The sequence below is a fragment of the Tupaia chinensis genome, unplaced genomic scaffold, assembly GCF_000334495.1.
Source record: "Tupaia chinensis unplaced genomic scaffold, TupChi_1.0 Scaffold000250_1, whole genome shotgun sequence".
Taxonomy (NCBI): domain Eukaryota; kingdom Metazoa; phylum Chordata; class Mammalia; order Scandentia; family Tupaiidae; genus Tupaia; species Tupaia belangeri.
This window is the reverse complement of record NW_006159730.1, coordinates 2,525,511-2,546,988: the sequence shown is the minus strand read 5'-3', so window position 1 is coordinate 2,546,988 and position 21,478 is coordinate 2,525,511. Positions and strand designations below refer to the sequence as shown.

Below are 21,478 nucleotides of genomic sequence, written 5' to 3'. Positions count from 1 at the left end.
CCAGCATCGTCACTTCTGGAGTTGTGTTGTTTGTCCACTGGACTGTGCAACATCTTCCAGGAGTTACTGGAGTCAAAAGGCTTAAACATTTTACTCTCTAATTTGCAATGAAGAAGCGAAGTCCTGAGCCCTCGTTGGTTTCTTATTAATAGATATCCAAAGGAAAGGGAAATTCAACTTCAGTCTCCCAGTAGGTTTCTGAGGATATGGTTGTGATTTTTCTAAGTTAAAGTGTATGACCTGAGGAAGACACTCTCCCATTACAAACCATTATCAAATGGATTTTGAAAGTTAGGAATCACTAAGAAAATAAAAAAATGTAAGGGAGTTTCTATGGAGATAAGTTGCTAATTGGAGTGTGTGTCTGAGGTTAGGCTTTGGAATCCATAATAAAAGGGTTGGGGGGATATCATTTATGTTTTTGTTGACTTGTGACAAATCTTAAATGCATAGGTAATTTAGCTTAATAGTTCCAAAAGTAATCATGCTTTTCCTTATCATGAGTCTTGCTTTTCCTAGTCAGTCCTAAAGAAGACATTCCCCCAAATGCAGGTGGTGCTGTTGACCAACAATTCACTCTTTATTAGGGCTCATTTTGTCCATGGAAACCAATGCCATGAATATTACTCTGCTCCCATTCTGATTAGCCTTGATGATAGCAAAGCCCTTATTATCCAATTTGTACTGATGAAAAGGAAATTGCTTCTTCCCAAAGCAACATTTTTTATTTCTCTGAGTTAATTTTAGAAATGTATCTTTGTTTTTTCTATGTGTGAGTGTGTATATATATAAAACATAAATTACTATATACATATAGGAATAATATATACCGGTACTTGTAAAGAATAATTGATTTAATAGATAATGAAAGACTGAGAAATTGTCCATTTAGTTACTTAAAAACTATTATTTCAGCTTTTAAAAAATCATGAAAAGCATTTATTTCCAACTTGACAGAGAACACTCAGATTACTTGTATCCTCATAAGCTTGTCTTTTTGACAAAATATTACAAAACAGCACATTCGCTACGGGGAGATATGATTTAAACATTCCACATCTTTATCCAGGTAAGCACTCATCACCACCCCAAACGGACCTCCAGTGCCATCAGGAAACTAGCAGGGTACTTGGAATGAAAAACAAACCCACAATTTAATTTCTATTTTACAAAATCTATATTTTAATGTGTACACAGTTTTTAAAAATACAGACCTTCATACCCATTAACGCTACAAAGGGGAAAAAAAGTCTATTTCATGCATGCACACACAACGCACAAAGGCATTTACACTGCAGGGAGGTAGCTCTGCCTTGAGCATTCGCAAGTGGTGGATACTGACTTCACCCGGATAGGACAAACTTACAAAGTTTGAGAAAGTGATTTTTCTGCGGACTGAAACTACAGTATAGCCTAATCCTATTTTTTAAAAGATTGTTTTCCTTCCAAGTAGTCCAGAGAAAGGGGAAAGGAGATGGGCACTATCAGGGCACAGCAATCTGAACAAGATCCATTAATAAAATCTACAAAATACAGAGAAGGTGGGAAGAAAGGCAATAAAGTTGTTACATCCTTAGGTCTGACGATGCAGATAAAAGTAACGTGAAAGTTCACTAATTTTACTCGACGAACGCATCCTTACACTCCTAGGCCCCCAAGATCCCCTGAAGCTGCTTAGGGGAGAATCGCTGGGCGCCCTAACTGGCCATCTGGAAGGGCTCGGGCTGGAAGCCGAAGAGCCTCTGGCCGTAGGGCTCGCCCTCGCCAGGCAGCTTCGCACCGGTGAACGGGAGGTAGTGGTCTCGGCCGAAGTGCTCACAGTGGAGATTAACCCAGTCCCGCTCTGAGCCGAATCGCTCGGCCTCGGCCAGGATGCGGGTCAGGGCCATGATGTAGCTCAGCGCCATCTGCAGGGTCTCGTACTTGGACAGCTTTTTATCCTGGCCCCACTGGGGCACCACCCTGCGCAGGCGGTCGAAGGCGGTGTTGAGCCCCTGCATGCGGCGGCGCTCGCGCGCGTTGGCCGCCAGGCGCCTGCGCGCCGCGCTCTCCAGCCGCCCGGCCCCGGCGCACGTGCCCGGCCGGGCCGCCGGGCTTGCAGGACTTCATCCCGGGCCAGCAGGAGGGCGCTCCCCCGCCCGCTCAGGACCTGCGCAGGGGCTTGTCTACCGAGCTGCTTCCCACTGTGGCTCTTCTTAGCAAATAAGTCGTAAACAAAGCAACTCACGTGCTGTCAGAGTTTACAGGGGGCGGTGGGGACTTGGCCTCTGTCCTGGATAACCAGGTGGATGTCTCTTCCCTGGCCCAAAGTTAGGGGAAAAGGAGACGCTCAAGAGAAAGGCATTTTCCCAGCGTAAAGTTGAACGAGAGAAAGAAACCTTCTTGCAGCAGAGTTGACGTGTTCAGGGAAGGCCTTTGAAAAAGTCCTCTGAGGAAGCACCAGGTTCCTTCTCAGGAAGATGAAATCTTCCCCGACGCTCAGATAGGGAAGGAGCGCTTCTTCGCAGTAGCGGTCGCAGAGTGCGGGATGAATCTTTGAGAGGGGGAATTTATAGTGGAGGACTGAAGGAAGGAACAGGTGGTGGCAGGTGGGCGGGCGTCCCTCGGCTTCCATCTCAGCACCTTCCTACCCTGGGAACTGCGGGGGGGTGGGGGCGACGCACAGCAAAATCCTGACATTACAGCCTTCGTCTGTTGAAGTTTCTCCAAAGCTATGTCCATCACTAACTAACACACCATCTGGAGTGGCCAGCCCGCCCCCAAAAGAATAACAAGGTGGGGTGGGGGAGGGGAGTTTGGTCCATCTTTTCCCATATCAGGGAGCAGCACACATATCAAAAAACTTAACCAAAGTTTTAAAGTTACTAGCAGCCATTTGCGTGAAAATGTTGGTTTTGACATTATGAGATATATCAGAAGCTTGGAATAAAGAAAGTTAGCTTTGTGGAAAAGTGATGAGTTTTGCATAATGCTGATTGAATAGATTAACATTTTTATTTTAGTCATTAAATAAATTCAGACAAATTAGCGACTCAAACTATTACTACAGACCTGGATTTTTTTTTTTTTTTTGGAGAGGTTTTTGCTATAGGGCGCGTGCGCTCGCCAGCCAGACAGAGAGAGACATAGAGACAGAAAGCGAGAAATCATCCCCCAGGGGGGATGGTCACGCCGCAATCCCTTCTCCATTCTCCTCTTGGGATCTTGGGCACGCACGCACACGTGCCCAGCGTTAGTTTTAAGCCACCAGGTCTGGGACACAAACCGCGGTCGACTACATAGGAGTCCAGCGACACAGCCATTACACTGACTGCTGGTTCCCCCCACCTGGAATTTTATGGTGCAAATAATTTGACGGTTTTCTGTGAAATAATTATCACATGTAAAGCATATTAGTAGGTATATTAAAAACTGTATATTATTCTAATTATATCATTGGACTTCATAAGTTCAGATACTTAGTTAAATTATTTCAGTATTTATACTTCATTTTCCCTGATACAGGTTCATAAATGTTTGTGGGACATACACTGAGATGATGACTAATCACTTAATTGACATGGAATTCTAATAAAACTAACCATTATGCGCCTGTGTATGCAAACACCTAAGTAATTTATGAGGTTTTTTTTTTTTTGAGCGGTTTTTGCTATAGGGCGCTTGCGCTCGCCAGAAAGACAGAGAAAGACAGAGAGATAGGGAGCGAGAAATCACCCCCCAGGGGGGATGGCCATGCCGTAATCCCTTCTCCTCCATTCTCCTCTCGGGATCTTGGGCACGCACGCACACAAGCCCAACGTGAGTTTAAGCCACCGGGTCCGGGACTCAAACCACGGTCAACTACGTGGGAGTCCAGCAACATAGCCATTACGCTAACTGCTGGTCCTCAGTAATTTGTGAGGTTTTAAAAAACAATTCCTACTGAAAGATTTTGGCCCAGCTCATAAAGCTGAAAAAGTACTATTTGAATGTTTCATTTGTGTCTGGGACAGTAAGACGCATGATTTCCATTATTGATGATGATCCAAGTTATGAAGAAACCATTCATTTGATGATCTCAGCTTGTTTCTCACTTTCCAGAGGAATGAAAGGACAAAGAAACCAGTTTAGAATAAATTCAATCTAGAATCATTTCTGGATTCTTCAAGAAGACTGAGTTTGTTCTTTCTCTTTCTGAAGTATAGATAAGTCAACATTACTCTCGCATATTTTTTTGTTTAATTAAATTATCAACAAGCTCTGACAAATCAGGAGTCTTTAACTGTGACTTGCTTCCCCTACTATTGCCTCAGACTGTAACCCCATTGTGATTCCCTGACTCCAAGTCCTGTCGTCCCATAAATAGTTGATTAATCCCCGGCTGAAGCAATGACAATGAAATGAAGACAATAGGATGCAATTGAACATGAATGACCTCCAGCACAGCAGATGTTGAACACAGACTTTTGCATGGAGCTACTCAGCTCCATTACTTTGAGTCTTAACAGTCTTGGTTGAGAACCACAGGCCCGTGAGGAAAAAGGCAATGTTATGTAGTGATCCAAATGTCAAATCTCTTTTTTAAGTTTTCATGGAAATCTGCCCCACTACTCATGTTCATTTATCTCGTCCCTTTGCCCTGAAGAGCACCTTCTGTGATGTTTTGTGGAATGTTTCTCTGCAAAACAGACCACGTACCTGTTTTGGACACTGTTGTCTCAAGTGCTAACAAAATGCTTTGATAGGCCCTGTACCCAGAGTTGGTAAGATTATAGTCTGAGCATCAAAAACATAACTAGAAGGAAAAAGAGGGGAACAGCACTGTGCACACAGCGCATCTATATTAGACCATAAACTAGCAGATACTTACAACTTGAAGTGTTTCCAAGGACAGAGAATAGCACTGCAATAAAGGGACTTCATATTTAGTAAGACATTTCACAAATATTTTCTGAAAGACATTATTAGTACTACAAAAGATGCTTCTGGAGAAAAGGATTCTACTATCAAATAAGTTTGGGAAACATCTGCTATCACCCTTTGATGTGTGAAACCTAATTGACATTGTAGAGTTTCTGAGAAGTACCAGAGTGAAGAAACCTAGTAATTGTAGCACTTCATAAACCTCGTTAAACACAGAACCCTTTTTTCTTAAGGAAAATCTATTGGCAAAGTTCCTGGGACATCTTTGCAAACCTGTTCTAGTATCTTCCCTTTATTTTATAGAGGAGACTAAGGCCCAGAGACTGAACACTGCTCAAAGGCACATTAAGAAACAAGGTCAACGGGCCGGCAGGTGGTGTGGTGGTTAAGGGCACTGGACTCCCACATGGCTGACTATGGTTCAAGTTCCAGACTTGATAGCTTGCTTTCTCACTTTCCCTCTCTCATTCTCCCTCTGTCCCTCTCTGTCAAATTAAAATAAATAAATAAGTTAACTTTAAAAATATTTTTTAAAAAAAGAAACAAGGTCAAATCTCCTGCATCCTTTGATTTTAGAGATTTTAAAATTATGAAATCACTTCATATAAGCCCCTCACTTTACAATAGGGCAAGAGAGATCTTTTCAGTGACGTCCCAAAGGCAGGTCAAATCACTAATACATGTTTTAGGAATAAAATTTAAAATTCTGTGCTTGCATCATTTATTTTATAACCATAGTGTCTAGCACAAGGCCTAGACAATAAGTACTCAACAAATAACCCCAACTGAATGACAAGAACAATAAACCAGATAATGATGAGAGACATTGATCAGACTGAGTACACTCCTAGTGAGTGACCCATTTAAATGATTTGCATCCCCTCACCTGTGGAGAACACAAGTTAGCTCCACATTTTGAATACAGGATGTGTCCTTTCTTATAAAAAAAAACCTAATAGCCATGTGGGAGAGAAGAACATACATGTCAGGCTGATTTCCACAGTGTTTCTGTATTAAAGGCAAGATGCTACCAGTTGAATTCATAGTTATAGTATATCTGGTGGTCAGCCAGAAATCAAAACTAGCAGATGGGGATGTGGAGATGGTACAGAGTCCGGAGAGAAGAAAACCAGGAAAAAGATTATTTTAGAGGTTCAAATCAGTAGCTGAAAATTATTAAACCGTGTAGAAAGGTTCAAGGATAAACATTCCTTTGTTAGGTAAAAACATATTTAATTTTTAAAGTGGAAGTTCTCCAAAACAACCACACAACTAGAAGGGAGGTAGACCGTGGTATGAAGGCAAATTGTGAGAGTCTGGGAGGCTGGTCCACATGAGAAGATTGCAGGTTTACAACTGGAGACCTCTCTGAGTATGCCAGGCACATACCTGTCTGTGATCTGGGGCTGGCTGAGACGGTCATGGGTTGTGGCATCAGGACTGTGGTGGGGTGCTGTCTCTGTCTCTGTGTTGGTCTCTCATAACAGACATAAAATAAATAAACAATTTTAAAAAGACAAAGAAGACAACACTTGACAAAATGTTCATTCTTTTTTTTTTTTTTTTTTTTTGGAGAGGTTTTTGCTATAGGGCGCGTGCACCCACCAGACAGACAGAGAGAGACAGAGAGACAGAAAGCGAGAAATCACCCCCCAGTGGGGATGGCCACGCCACAATCCCTTCTCCATTCTCCTCTCGGGATCTTGGGCATGCACATCTTGGGCACGCATGCCACACACACCTGGTGTGAGTTTTAAGCCACCGGATCTAGGACGCGAACCGTGGTAGACTACATGGGAGTCCAGCAACATAGCCATTACACTAACTGCTGGTCCCACAAATGTTCATTCTGAAATTTGTGGAGATAAATGTGGAAAATGAAGGCTGGGGTTTCCTCTGGGAGAATGTAGCAACATGTAGAGTCTGGGTCCCTGAGAGACTACGAGCAAAAGACAGAGACACAGTGAATTTGGCTCCTCTTACGGTGCATTAGCGACCAAAATCACAGGTGTTAAGAGTTCTGGTGGTCTTGGGAACCAGCAGTTAGCATAATGGCTATGTCGCTGGACTCCCACGTAGTTGACGGCGGTTTGCATCCCGGACCCGGTGGCTTAAAAGGCGGGTGCTTACGTGCCAAGATCCCGAGAGGAGAATGGAGAAGGGATTGCGGCGTGACCATTCCCCCTGGGGGGTCATTTCTCGCTTCCTGTCTCTATGTCTCTCTCTCTCTCTCTCTCTCTGGCGAGCGCACGCGCCCTATAGCCTTTTTTAAAAAAGTAGATAGAGGAACCCCCCACACAAGGGGAAAGAGCCCCTAACATCGTGGTTTTCTTCCTTCTGCTAATTAATGGCTCTTTTTAGGGAAATCGTGTCCTCCAAGAGCCGCGGCAACAGGCCTACTGCTTCGGTTTCTGCTCTAATTTTGTGGCATCCGCTATTTCAGAGAGCAGGTGGCTTACTTCCCCAAAGGGAGCTCTTACTACAATCCAGGTTTCAGGCAATATCTGAGTCAGCTCAGACGAAAAGCCCAGAGGCGTCGCCTGCCCAGGCCCTCCGCTGTGACGCCAGCTCCCTGCCCCGGGGGAAGAGATTTTCTATTTATTTTAGTGTTGCTTTTTTGTCGCCTTGTGCGATTTCAGCAGCTTGGCTGAGCAAGTCATTCTAACTGTCCTGACACCCAGGTCTTTTGATTCTGAAGTTGCGTTCTCTCCCTCCGTCACATCGTTTTTTAACCCTTACTTCCCTAGCTGTGCTTCAGCTTCCCACTGGACTTCCACTGACTGACCATGGTTCAAGTCCTGGACCTGGCAGCTTGCTTTCTCACTTTCCTTCACTCTCTCTCTTTCTCTCTCTGTCTCACGTGCCCTGTAGTAAATTGAGAAATAATGGTGATGATGAATAAAATTAAATAATTCTAAAAAAAGAAAAAAATCTAGTATTGTTGGTTATCTTCTGATGAATTCACTTCCTGTGTCTCTAAACAGGCTATAAATTCTTTTTAACTTTTCTTCTTTTTTTAGGTTTTTGCCACAGGGTGCATTCACTCACTGGAAGGAGACAGAGAGAAAAACAGTAAGAAGGAAAGTGAGAAATCACCCCCGAGGGGGGGATAGTCATGCTATAATCCTGTTTCCTTCATTCTCCTCTCGGGATTTTGGGCATGCACGCACACACACTTAGCATGATTTTCAAGCTATCAGGTCCAAGACTAGAGCCACTGTTGGCCATGTGGAAGTCCACACCTTAACTACCACGCCTCCTGCTAGCCCAAGTAAGTTATAAATTCTTGAGGGAAGAGGCATATTTTAGATAGCTGGGTCTTACTAGAGTATCTGACTGAGGTTCTTTCCTTTTTTTTTAGTAGAGATTTTTGGTATAGAGTGTGTGTGCTCGCTGGAGAGACAGAGAGACAGAAAGTGAGAAATCACCCCCCAGAGGGAGATGGCCACGCCGCAATCCCTTCTCCTCAATTCTCCTCTTGGAATTTTGGGCACACACACACACACACACACACACACACACACACACAGACACCTGGTGTGTGCCCAGCATAAGTTTTATGAGCCCAGCATGAGCCCGCTGGATCCGGGACTCAAACCATGATCTACTACTTGGGAGTCCAATGACATAACCACTACACCATCTACTGGTCCTGACTGAAGTTCTTACTCAAGCTAAGGAAACCAATATATCATAAACCTAAAAAAAATTTTAACACCTCCAAGAAACATGTTCCAAATGCTTTCCAGGTGTTAGCTCCTATCCTCTCAACACCCTTCAAGTAGGGACTATTATAATTCTCTTTGTTGCCAAGAAAACCAAGGCCCTGGTTAAACTGAGCAACACAGCGGTTAAATTTGAACTCAGCTCTTTTTCTCCATAGAACTCAGGCTCTGTGCTGCTCTGGCTCCTGTTTGAAAGAGCATCCATAGCAGGGACCAGGCCTGGAGATACCTAACTGCTTCCCCCTGGCCTGATCACAGGCCTGTTATCTACTCTGTGCTTTGGGGGAAGGGAGGAAGGAAAGGCAGGAAGCTTAGGGAGACCAATGTAAGGTGCCAGGGACCTCAAGAGGGGGGAGAAACACAGACAGTGATAACCGCTAGCTTATGACATGCAAGAAGGAAAACTCTAGGAAGCTCGGAAGAACTTCTGGAGGGCTGCATGGTGTCTGTCATAAGCTAACGTATGCCACTGCTGCTGAGTAGTCCTGCAAGTGAGGACGAGCTTGCCAAGTGCAGCTGCCAGGAGGGGACTGTTCATGCCATGGGGGCAGGGTGTACTCCATGGCCAACGAAGAGTAAAACTGAACCAGCCCTAATGGAGACTCTGCTTTAGCTCTACCACAAAGTTACTCGGCCCTAGATGACATCATGCGGGAAATCTCCCAGTTGGAAGGAGGTGGGAGAGATTTCTTACTTAGGGATTCTGCCCAGCTTCAGAGTTGCTGCAGATAAATGGACTTTTATGGTTTGAACGTCCCCCTAAGCTTCATGTGCAGAGATTTGTTTTTGACAAGATTAAGAGTGAGAAAGCGGGAGACAGGATCAGAGGACAAACTCAGGATCTCATCAGATAGCCAGGCTGCCCACAGGATCATCAAGGAAACCGATAGTTTGCTGGCAGAACTGGCTCCTGACATTAAAGCAGAACCAGATGAGAGTATTCCCGTTATTTCCATGTGGTCATTGTGGGACCCCAAGATTCCTCCTTTGAAGAAGGGACTTTTACACTTGAACTATTCCTTCTGGAAGAATACTCAATGGCAGTCCCTAAAGTACGTTTCTTTTTCTTTTCTTTTTAAAATTTTATTTATTCATTCATTTTGTTCTTAATTTTATCAGAGACACACACACACACGCAGAGAAGGTGAGAAAGCAAGCCACCAGGTCCAGGACTTGATCTGTGGTTAGCCATGTGGAAATGTCCAGTGCCTTAACCACCACACCAACTGCTGGTCCCCTAAAGTACATTTCATGACCAAAATTTATCATCCTAATTCAGACAGGTTGGGAAGAATATGTTTAGATATTTTGAAAGATAAGTGGGCACTGTAGATCACACAGTTCTGCTCTCAGTCCAGGGTTTGTGAGGTGCTCCTAATCCAGATGATCCATTAGCAAATGATGCGGCAGAGCAGTGGAAGACCAACAAAGCCCAAGCCACAGGAACAGCTAGAAGATGGGCCGTGAACAATATTTAAGTTGATCTGATCATTGAGAGTGCATCATTTCTGTTCTGCCAAGACTTCTTCTTTTTGTTTCTTTCCTTTCCTTTTCTTTTCTTTTTTTTTTTGAGAGGTTTTTGCTATAGGGCGCATGCACTTGCCAGAAAGACAGAGAGAAACAGGGAGACAGAAAGTGAGAAATCAGCCCCTGGGGCAATGGCCATGTTGCAATCCTTTCTCCTCCATTCTCCTCTTGGGATCTTGGGCATGCATGCACACGTGCCCGGCGTAAGTTTAAGCCACCGGGTCGGGACTCGAACCGCAGTAGACTACGTGGGAGTCCAGCGACATAGTCATTATGCCAACTGCTGGTCCCTCTGCCAAGACTTCTTCCTTTTCTGTTTGCATTTAATGGACACAGTCTTAGAAACATTACAGAATAAAAGCCCAGGCATCTTCAGTCCTTTGATGATTAAACGTACATTAGCAAATCTATGTCTTGTCCTGACTCACTGTTGTAAAGCATGAGCAGAGGCTAGAAGTATCATCTGGATTGTTGTCAAACATTTAAAAGCAGTGGCCCCTTACTGCTTTTATTCATTTCCCCAATCATGGTTTAAGTGTAAAGACTATGAACGCTGGTAGTTGTCAGGGTTACCTGCAGAGGTGTGGGTGTTTTCTTTCTTTTATTTTGTTGAGGGGAGAGGAGGTTTTATTTCAATTTTATGGGCTCCTTTCTCCTTTTTTATGGTGATCTAATTGCGTTGGTTAAAAGCAGCTAACCGGTTCTTTAGGGAATGCTCTCCAGCCAAGTCTGTTTAGGAGCCTTACGGACAAGCTAGAAACCCAAATGGGAACAAACAAGCATCTCAGCCCTCACTAATAACACGGTGACTCTGCTGTCAAGTGTAGACCCCTCTGAAAGAAGCTTGTGACCATTTGCATGACTTGCCTCGTCTAGAAACTTCTTCAAATTTTATGCTTTAGTAAAATATTTTTGGTTTAAGAAAAAAAAAAAAGAGCAAGGAAGCTAGCAACTATGATGTTGAAAGGCAGGGCCTCTGTGAAATCAGGATTAAGGTTATCAGAATGGGCTGATTCCTGGTGGGTTAATAAGGAGAGGAAATAAGACCGGAACAGAGAGACTCACGGACACAGATACACATTCTCTTGCCCTCTGCCGTGTTGGGAGGCAGCCAGGAGACCGTCACCATATGTGGCCCCTGGATCTTGAAACTCCAAACTGTGAGCAAGTAAACCTCTATTCTCTTAGATCACCCAGACATGGGTGTGTTCTGTTATTAACAACAGAATGAACTAGAGCATAAACCCAACCTCAATTTCAGATCCTCAAAGGACGTCTTTTGGAGACAAAAAGGCCAGAGCAGTCCTGGGCTGAATGAGTGCCCAGTCATGGATTAGAAGGGCGGCTGTCACGGAAGGGGGCCTTTCCAGGGATAACTGTAGGAACCCCATGGCCTGCCTCACTGTACGATTGGCAAAGCTGCTTTTCAGGTACTCACTACAAGCAATAGCGTAACTTGCTGGGGGGAACACACGTAACTGTACACGTGGGTGCAGTTTCAATGAACCTGGCAGCTCTTCTTCCAGATATCTGAAGAACTATCTTTTCTCAAGGAGGCCCTCTTGCTCATTTTGTATATGCACAGATTTGAATCCCAGACTGCCAGATAGAGGAGGATAGCACTTAGCTGAGGAACGGATCCCGCTGGCTAAGCACCAGGCACACAGATCCCGACGCAGCCTCATAACTCAGGGGCCTTTTTGAGCGAAATTTTATGTTATGATGACATTCTTAAGATTGGAGAATCTGGAGGTTTGGGGCTAAACCATATGCAAATACCAAGGTACAAAACTCACCTCTCCCCCCTTTTTTAAAAGGTTTTTGGTAGGAAATAATATTACCAAATTTCTTTCAGAAGAAAAAAACAGAATCATCTTTGGTTAATTTAAGCAAAAAGGAGATTTGTGGAAAGATACCAGAAGTTCACTATATCAAATAAAGCCTAAGCAACCAATTCTCTAGCAGGCCATGGATGAGGGTAACCTGGGGCCTTAAGAGACATTGCTCCTGGCCCAGTTCTGATGGCACTAGGGCAATGTACCGCTGTGAGGCAGGGGCCATGTGGGAGGCCTGTTTTGCTTCCTGAACCAACCTAAAGTTGGCTCAACCTGGTGATGCTTGCCTGTAATCTTAGGTAACAAGGGGCTGGGGCAAGAGGATTTAGTGTGATGAGCCCCTCCAAAAATAGTTCTCTCATGGAGGTCTGGTAGGTAAGGAAACTGGATCTCTTATGGCCAATGGTATGACTCACTCCTGGATCCAGCAGCTTGAGAAACATCAGACATGTGCATGTGCATACCCACTATCCCAGAATATTTCCTTAATCTTCAGAATAAGGGAGAAATAAGCAAGTTTAAGAATTCCTATATAAGGACCTGCAGATGGCGTACCGGTTATATCACTGGATTCCCACATAGTTAACTGCAGTTCGCATCCCGAACCTGGCAACTTAAAACTCATACCGGGGGCCAGCAGGTGGCATGGTGGTTAAAGGTGTTGGACTCCCATATGGTCAACCATGGTTTAAGTCCTGGCCCTCATGGCTTGCTTTCTCACTCTCGTCTCTCTCTGTCTCTCTGTCTCTCTCTGGTCAAATTAGAAACAAATAATAATGAGGATAATACATGAAATGAAATAAAAATTTAATAAAGAAAAAAAAAACAAACTCATACCAGGCACATGTGCATGCACACCCCAAATCCAGAGAGAATGGAGAAGGAAATGCAGCGTGGCCATCCCCACTGCAGGGGGGTGATATCTCTTTCTGTCTCTGTCTCTGTCTCTGTCTCTCTGGTGAGTGCATATGCCCTATAGCAAAAATCTAAATAAATAAATAAACAACATACCAGGCATTATATGAAGCCTTGCTAACATATCTTGTATCACCCTCTCAGCAGCTCAGTGAGGAGAATATTATTATGTTCCCCATTTAACAGATGAGGAAAGTGAGACCCAGGGGGCTTAAGAAACTTGTCCCAGCATTTGTCTACTGGTGGAACCTGGGTTTGTCTGACGACAGAACACAATCTCTTAATTACTGTAAAGTCTTAGGTCAGGTCCCAAAAGAATGGCTTGCTTAACATGGAGTAGGCACATTGAACATAATGATTCAATATTGCTTCGTGTGGAATCCCTCATCTCCCTCATGTTGGAGACATGTGGTAAGGCTTTAGGGGCTTACACATATTGCAGTGATGGTCAGTCTCTAAGGCCTGGACAAACAGCGGCTAAGCCCACTATTAGTCTGGCTTAGTGTGACAGTCGGGCTACACCACCAGCATCTGTATAGTAAACAGAATCTTCGATTCCACTTGTCAACGGGCTGCAAAGACATCAGGTTCCATTGGAACAATCCTGGGCGGATACTCTTGAGTTCTGCCTTACCCATTAGGGGCTGTAAGTTTGTGCAAATAACCATAAAATTAAACCCACCCAGGGAGGGCCATTGATTTCCAATTGGCATCGCCAGATGCTGTTTGGTCTAAGAACTTCATTGACCTCTACTAGGGACGCCTGCCCTTGGCTTTGCAGGGTGTGCTCCCAGCAGGGAAGGCCTCTCCCCTAATGCTTGCTGCTGAAATTTGGGCTGAAAGCATGGCGGGTTCCCCATATGTTGCAGGGGAGAGGCCAGCCACGCCCCGGGCCCCTGTTGCAGGGGAGAGGCCAGCCACGCCCAGGGCCCAGGCGTTGGATTCACCCTCTTATCCAGCTCTGGGGCTGAAGCCAGCCCCCAGGAGATTACAGACGCTCCCACCCCCAACTAATTAAATAGGTGGCCTCCTGCTGCTAAAAGGGAATGAGGGCGGAAAAACAGAGGATGCCTGATTTAACTAGGACCTGGGTAAGTAGCTCACCAGCCTTACCCAGAAATCACCGATGTATGCCTAAACAGTCTCTAATAGGTCAGGGTGGTTCTACTCCTGAGACCTAGACTTGTGTTATTTCAGCCTCCTTCATACTTTTAAATCATGTATTCCAAATCATTTGCCACCGAAGCTTTACACTTTTAAAAAAAATAATATTATCTATTGATGAGTATGTCTTACAATCATTATTACATACCAAGCCTTGTGTTCAAATATTGACATGAACGTGTCTAAACAAAGACATTACGTTTTAAGACAACCTGAAGTTATTTCAACTCCTCGTACACACGTGCACACAAGTATGCACGCGTGTGTACACACACATAAGAAGCAGGCTTCTGGGTTTAAGACTAAGGTTTTGTTTACCTAAGTTACTGGTGCTAACTCTAAATATCCATGTATATATACAGTTAGATAGAAACAAAAACCATGGTTTGGGTTAAGGAAAGAAATCTGGACATCTGCAGGAGTTCAGCCTAAGAAGTAAGTTACTCATCCAGTTTTGGTTTTGCTACAGACCATTTATAAGGAAGGAGGGCGTGAGGTGCGAAAAGGAAGACAGTTGTAATAATGGGAAAGTGGACTAAATTAAAGTGATCCTAAGTCAAAGCACAACTAGGCCTTTTGCCACCAACTTCTGACATTCTAATTAGGATAAATGGTTATGCAAATCCAGTCAGTCACTCTTGTCCCCCCAGCCGGAGTGCCTGTGATTGTTTAAGTGAGGACTGTTGGTGGCATAATTAAAGCTCTCCTAAAAATTAATTGGGAATTGGAGGACAGCCTCCAGAGATGCCCTAATTTGTGAGCAGCCTGGTACAGCTGTCCCTTTGTCCTGCCTGCCACCAGGACGCCTCGCATTTCCCCATCAAGTATAATAGAATGTGACACTTGAGGTATTCTCAAGCCTGGGTGCTCAACAGAGGAGTGGAAGGCAGGCCTGCAGGAGTCCACCGCACCCAGGTTACCTCCTTCGGAGCTTGTTCATCTGAGGAAACGAGGTTTGTTGCCGGGTGTGGAGCGAGTGCAGAATGCTGAGTGTGGGGGCAATATATGGAACAAAGTTGATCATCATCACTGCTAAAACTACATGATGGGTAGATGACTACAGGGCAAGTATATTACCTACTTTGCTTTTCTGTATGTTTAAAATTTCCCATAATTTGGGACCAGAAGTTGGCGTAATGGCTATGTCACTGGACTCCCACATAGTTGACCAAGGTTCAGGTCCTGGACCCAGCGGCTGAAATTCACACTAGTGCGTGTGTGTGTGTGCCCAAGATCCCAAGAAGACAATTGAGGAGAAGGGATTTCACATGGCCATCCCCCCTGGGGGGTGATTTCTCACTTTCTCTGTGTCTCTCTTTCTGGTGAGCGCATGCACCCTATAGCAAAAAAAAAAAACAAACCTCTCTCCCGAAAAAAAACTTTCCATAATTAAAAAATAATAATGCATACACAACCCAAATGTAGCAATATCATGAGGAGAATGCTCTTAAAGCAGGAATAAACTTTTGGTTATCTTTTTAATGGAGAAGTCATAGAGGAGCTAGTCTTTAAAAATGTGTATACTGTTCTGTGTTGATCGTCCTTAATCACTTCTCATCACTGCAACAACAGTGAAGACTGCATGGCTGGGAAAGAAGCAGGCCAAGTGAAGCAGAAGAGCCTTATGTGGGGGAGAAGAGTGAGATCCCCACATACTCCATTCAAAGGATAACTGAAAGTGGACTGTGAATTATTTCTATGTCTTAACAATACAACCTCGCTTGACTTAAAAAGAAAAATAAAGGACTGGCTCCATGGCTTGGTGGTTATGGGCACTAGATCCTACATGGCCAACCTTGGTTTGAGTCCTGTTTCTGGAAGCTTGAGAAACACACCAGGCACTTGTGTGAGCATGTCCAGAATTCTGTTGTAATAGAGAAATGGAAGAAAAGGATTGCAATGTGACCACACTCAACTGGAAGGTACTTTCTCTCTCTCTCTTTTTCTCTCTCTCTAATGAGCGTACATGCCCTCTGGCAATAAAAAGAAAAGAAAAATAAAGCCAGGCCTATAGACGTGCCTGCAGTTCTAGCTAGTAGGGAGGTTGAGGCAGGATAATCAAGGCATAGTGAGAGTCTGTCTAAAACTGCACACGTTCATGCACTCAGGGAAAAAGAAAAACAACTTAAGTAAAACTTCTACATTTAAAAATAAGAAGTACCAGATAATCAAAAGGCAAATTCTTTTATGATTAAAAGGCTCCCCTTGGCAGCCCCAAGTTACGATGGGCCAAACAGCTAGTATTTTCAGTGTATAGGTGGAAGTTTTTAAATACGGGGAGTGTCTTGGCTTCAGGAAGCATAACACAGGGCAGCTGCAAGCCCTGGAGATGACCAGATTTCCCAAGTGCCAACTGACGCCTTTCTCTTTTTAAAATGTTTTTCCCCGTCTTTTAGAAGTATCCACGTCTGGAGTGACAGTAATTAATGAGCTAGTAGAAAGCTGCCTCGCCAGGCTGCGCCCCGTATTTCCTTTGTTAGGAAAACTTGGGCGAATCAGTGTGGGCTAATTAATTGGTCGTCAGGTAGTAACTAAATCAAAGGTGCCTTGGGTACCCTGAGAAGCCAGAGTCTCCTCTTTCCTGAGGATCAATCAGCTCAAGATTGATGAAGGTCTGTGAAGGTCAGGCTTAGAAACACAGAACCATCTGCCAACTCTCTAGGGCTGGTACCTGCAGTAGAGCAATTTTAGAAGAACAGGTGTTCGCTTTTTTAACTTACCTCTTCTTTTCTTTTATGCTGAAATCATGGTTTTAGCTAGAAAGCGCATCCAGTCAGTTGATGAAATTCACAAACTGTCTACTGTAACTTAAAATAACCTAGCCCAAAGGTATTGCGATAACCTCAAACGCTATTGACAAAGTCACAGGCCACACATCCCTGACAACGGCCACCCTGGCCTCCCTAGAGGCATTTGGCAGCATCAGGAAACAATGACTACAAGACATTGTCCCAGGAGGGGTGAGACAAGAAACACTTTCACCTTCTGAAATGTGTAAAGAGCTGGTTAAGTCTATCTTATTTGCAGAGCATGCTGGAGAGTCCACAAATCCTTGGAAGCTGGCACTTCAAACGTTTCTGGTTCCTTGAAAGTATTATATCATCTGGTTCAATAGGCTAAGAACATTTTCAAAAGTCTTTGATGATAATCTATGCGCCATTGAAAAAAAAGGGGGGTGTTCAGGATTTACATCAAGCTTTCTTCTTTTCTTATGTTTTTTTTAAGTAATTAATTAATTAATTAATTAATTTTTCCCTGTAGGGAGCATGTGCTCTCTGCAGGAGAGAAAGAGAGACAAAGTGAGAAATCACCCTTGGGGGGTAGGGTGGTGGCCATGCTGCTGCAAACCCTTCTCCTCCATTCTCCTCTCAGGATTTTGGGTGCGCATGTGCATGTGCCAGGCATGTTTTACAAGCTTCTAGGACTTGATCCACGCACTGGGACATGTGGGATCCAGCCGATCTCCTGCTGGCCCTAAGCTTTCATCTTTGAAATGAAGGAATTTCTTATTCCCGCTAACCAGGTATGTCTCCATTTTCCCAAGAATGTGGGAAATTCCCCCAAACTCTCTTGGCAGTTTGTACATTATTTTACAAAGATTGCTATAGTTGAATATATCCCACCCCATATGTTCTTACAATGCAATATTGACAGTTGTCCATCAAAAGGTGGAACTTGCATTTTGCCCCTTAGGACTGACAGGCCTTTGTAAATGCCTCAACCAGTAGAGAGTAGCAGAAGTGAAAGGTCACAAAAGGTTCTGGTTGGCTTTCTTGGGGCATGTGCCTTAGCAGCTAATCAACAGCGAGGAGGCGCAGCCACCCTAAACCCACTGCACTAGAGACATCCTGTGGAAAGGCACTACCAACATCGAGATAAACGTCCAAGGAGCTTCACCTGTCCCAGCTCCCACCTGTTCGTGTGGGATCCAAGCACAGGCTCCCAACATGTGTGATTAACCCTCCAGATGACCACAGTCCCTGCCTGTGAGTCACCCCAGCTCACACCCAATGAAATAGAGGTAAGTTTTCCAGTAAGTCCTGTAAAATGCCTAACCCACAGATTCTATGAGCTTAATAAATAACTTTTTATGCCTTTAAATTTGGGGGGTAATTTTTTGTTTGTTTGTGTTTGGGGAGGTTTTTGCTATAGGGTATGTGAGCTCGCCTGAAAGAGAGAGACAGAGAAATAGAAAGTGAGAAATCACCCCCAGGGGGGATGGACACACCACAATCCCTTCTCCTCTATTCTCCTCTCAGGATCTTGGGCATGCACGCACACACGCCTGGAGTGAGTTTAAGCCACCGGGTCCGGGACTTGAATCGTGCTCAGCTACATGGGAGTTCAACGACATAGCCATTACGCTAACTGCTGGTCCCTGTTTGTTTGGTTTTGCATAGCATAATAACTAGAGTATTTCTTGAAGTGTGGGAACGATGTTAGATTTGTAGTCACATAGCTTGGTTTTTGAGCCCAGACCTAACCACCATACTATCCAAGTAAGCTTAAGAAAATTAATTTCCTTTCTGATTATTGCTTTCCTCATCTGTAAGATGGGGACAATAATGGCTGCCTGAACATACATAAAATAAAAAAGAAAAATCAAGATGCAGAACAGTGGGATTAGTAGTAAGCTGTCATTAGTACAGGACATATGAACATAAATGTTCTGGGGGATCTCCACATCTGAGAGGACTTGCCCATATGTTAACTGATTTAAACAATACTCAGAGGTCCAGCTGTTTACATGAGTTTACTTACACTGGGGAAAATAGGTTTGACTGCCAGGTGGAGAACAGTTCCTATGAGGATAGGGTCATGTTTTATATGATAAGAAAAAACAGGGGCCAGCAGGTGATGTGGTGGTCAAGGCACTGGGCTCCCACATGGTCAGCCGTGGCTTGAGCCCCAGACCCAGGGGCTTGAAAATAATGCCAGGCACATGTGCATGCATGTCCAAAATCCTGGGAGGAGAATGGAAGAGAAGGGATTGTGGTTTGATCATTCCTCCTGGGGGTTGGTTTCTCACTTTTTCTCTCTCTGTCTTTGTCTGTCTCTCTTTGGTGAGCATATATCCCCGATGGCAAAAACCTAAAAAAAAAAAAAGAAAAAAAAAAACAAAGCATTTGGGACCAGCAGATGGCATAATGGCTACATTGCTGTTCTCCTACATAGTTGACCACGGTTCGAGTCCAGGTCCCAGTAGCTTAAAACTCACTACAGGAGTGTGTGCATGGGTGCCCCAAGTCCCAAAGGAAAATAAAAGAGAAGAAATTGCAGTGTGACCATCCCCCCAAATCACCCCAGGAGTTGATTTCTCGCTTTCTGTCACTGTCTCTCTGGCAGGCACATGTGCCCTGTAGCAAAATATCTCTGTTAAAAAAAAAAATCTCATAAATGAATTAAAGATCAATGCAGGGGCCAGCAGGTGGCGTGGTGGTTGAGGCACTGGATTCCCACTTGGCTGACCACAGTTCAAGTCCCAGACCAAACAGGTTGCTTTCTCACTTTTTCTCTATCTCTGGTGAACACATATGCCCTACAGCATATTAAAATAATAAATAATAATCATACATAAAATTAAATAAATAAGTTTTTGTAATTATTTAATTTTATTTATTCATTCATTCATTTTAATTTGACCAGAGAGAGACACAAAGAGAGAGAGAAAGCAACCACCAGGTCTGAGACTTGAACAATGGTTGGCCATGTGGGAGTATCCAGTATGTTAACCACCACGCCCGCTGCTGGTCCCAATAAATTTTTTTTTTTAAAAAAAAGATCAATGCAGACTCTGTCACTGCAACAAGGGTCTGGTTTGTACATACCCTGCATGAAGTTTATAATAAAGGTTAGCATATTCATTAACAGAATCAGCAGTGTACATTTAGGGTTTAGTGCCCCTAATCTAGTGATGTTAATGTGTTAGGGGTACACATACCTCTGTTACAGCCCTAGCCATAGGCCAATCCTATGAGGTGAAGGTAATGGTCATAAGATATTCAGGAGGCCCAGCCAGACCAGCAGCTGGGTCTCAAGGAGATACAGCAAACAGGGAGGGAGGAAGAGAGCTCCATGTATGGAGCCTATTCTCAGTGCTCAGACACATCCACACTGATAAAGTGTGTAATTGTGACTGGAGGAATACAAACTGCTAACAGTGATTGCCCTTGAGGAAGGGAATGGTAGTCTAGGGATCCAAAGTGAGAAGGAGCTTTCTGTGCAGACAGCAGGCCCGTAAGCATGGTGAACGTCCCTAAAACCTGCGGACCTTCTGTAAGAAGTGTGGCAAGCACCAACCTCACAAAGTGACACAGTACAAAAAGGGCAAGGATTCTCTGCATGCTCAGGGGAAGGGCGTTATGACAGGAAGCAGAGTAGTGATGGTGGACAGACTAAGCCTATTTTCTGGAAAAAGGCAAAAACTACAAAGAAGATTGTGCTGAGGTTTGAATGTGTTGAGCCCAACTGCAGATCTAAGAGAATGCTGGCTATTAAGAGATGTAAGTATTTTGAACTGTGAGGAGATAAGAAGAGAAAAAGGGTCAAGTGATCCAGTTCTAAGTCTCATTCATCTTTTTTATCATGCAGACGACAAAATCTTGAGGTGAATGTTTGCCTCATTTTATTACACTTGGTCTTTTTGTGAGGAAATAAAGTAATCAATAAAATTCCCCTTTTGGGGAAATCTGATTCACAGTAAATTCACAGTAAAAAAAAAAAAAAAGGCGAGGAGATTTAGTTATCACTCTATTTAATTTGTATTACTTAAATCTTTTACTGACTGTGTGTATTAGCTATTTTTAAACAATTATAAAATTAAATATGTTTTTGGAAATTATGTGACAAAAATCTGTATAATAAAATTCAAATGTTTAATAAGATGACAAGACAGTGCAGTATTAGTATACGGACTACAGATCATGGGAAAAGTGTGGACTTCTCAATAAATGGCTGTTGTTTTCTTTTTTTTCCTGGATAAAATGAAATTGATTCCTCCCTTAAATCATATGCAAAAAACTGGGCTGGCCAGTGGAGTAGTGGTTGGAGTGGCTGGATCCCAATAGCCAACTGCACAGTATAAGTCCCAGACCTAGTGGCTTGAGATGCACACCAGGCGCATGTTCACACACGCCCAAAATTCAGAAAGGAGAGATAGAGAAGAAGGGATTGCAGTGTGACCATCCTCCATGGGGGGGGGCTGTCTTATTTTCCCTCTTTCTCTGGCAAGTGCATGTGCCCTCCACGAACTATAAATAGATTAATTTGGGGGGAAGAGACATTTTTGCTATAGGGTGTGTGCACTCACTGGAGAGACAGAGACAGAAAGTGAAAAATCACCCCTGAGAGGGGATGGCCACACCACAATCCCTCCTCCTCCATTCTCCTCTTGGGATCCTGGGCCTGCAC

The 21,478-nt window shown here is 43.9% G+C and overlaps 1 protein-coding gene across 1 annotated transcript; it reads right to left on the bottom strand.

Moving 5' to 3' along the window:
• Positions 1–1,230: 1,230 nt before the first annotated feature.
• Positions 1,231–15,095, bottom strand: ATOH7 (atonal bHLH transcription factor 7). The gene is made up of 4 exons (XM_006148967.3): positions 14,989–15,095; positions 10,853–10,907; positions 2,379–2,533; positions 1,231–2,094 (listed from the first exon to the last, which is right to left on the bottom strand). The coding sequence occupies exons 1-4, from the start codon at positions 15,093–15,095 to the stop codon at positions 1,698–1,700; spliced, it is 714 nt and encodes a 237-aa protein (XP_006149029.1). The 3' UTR covers positions 1,231–1,697.
• Between the last annotated feature and the right edge of the window lie 6,383 nt (positions 15,096–21,478).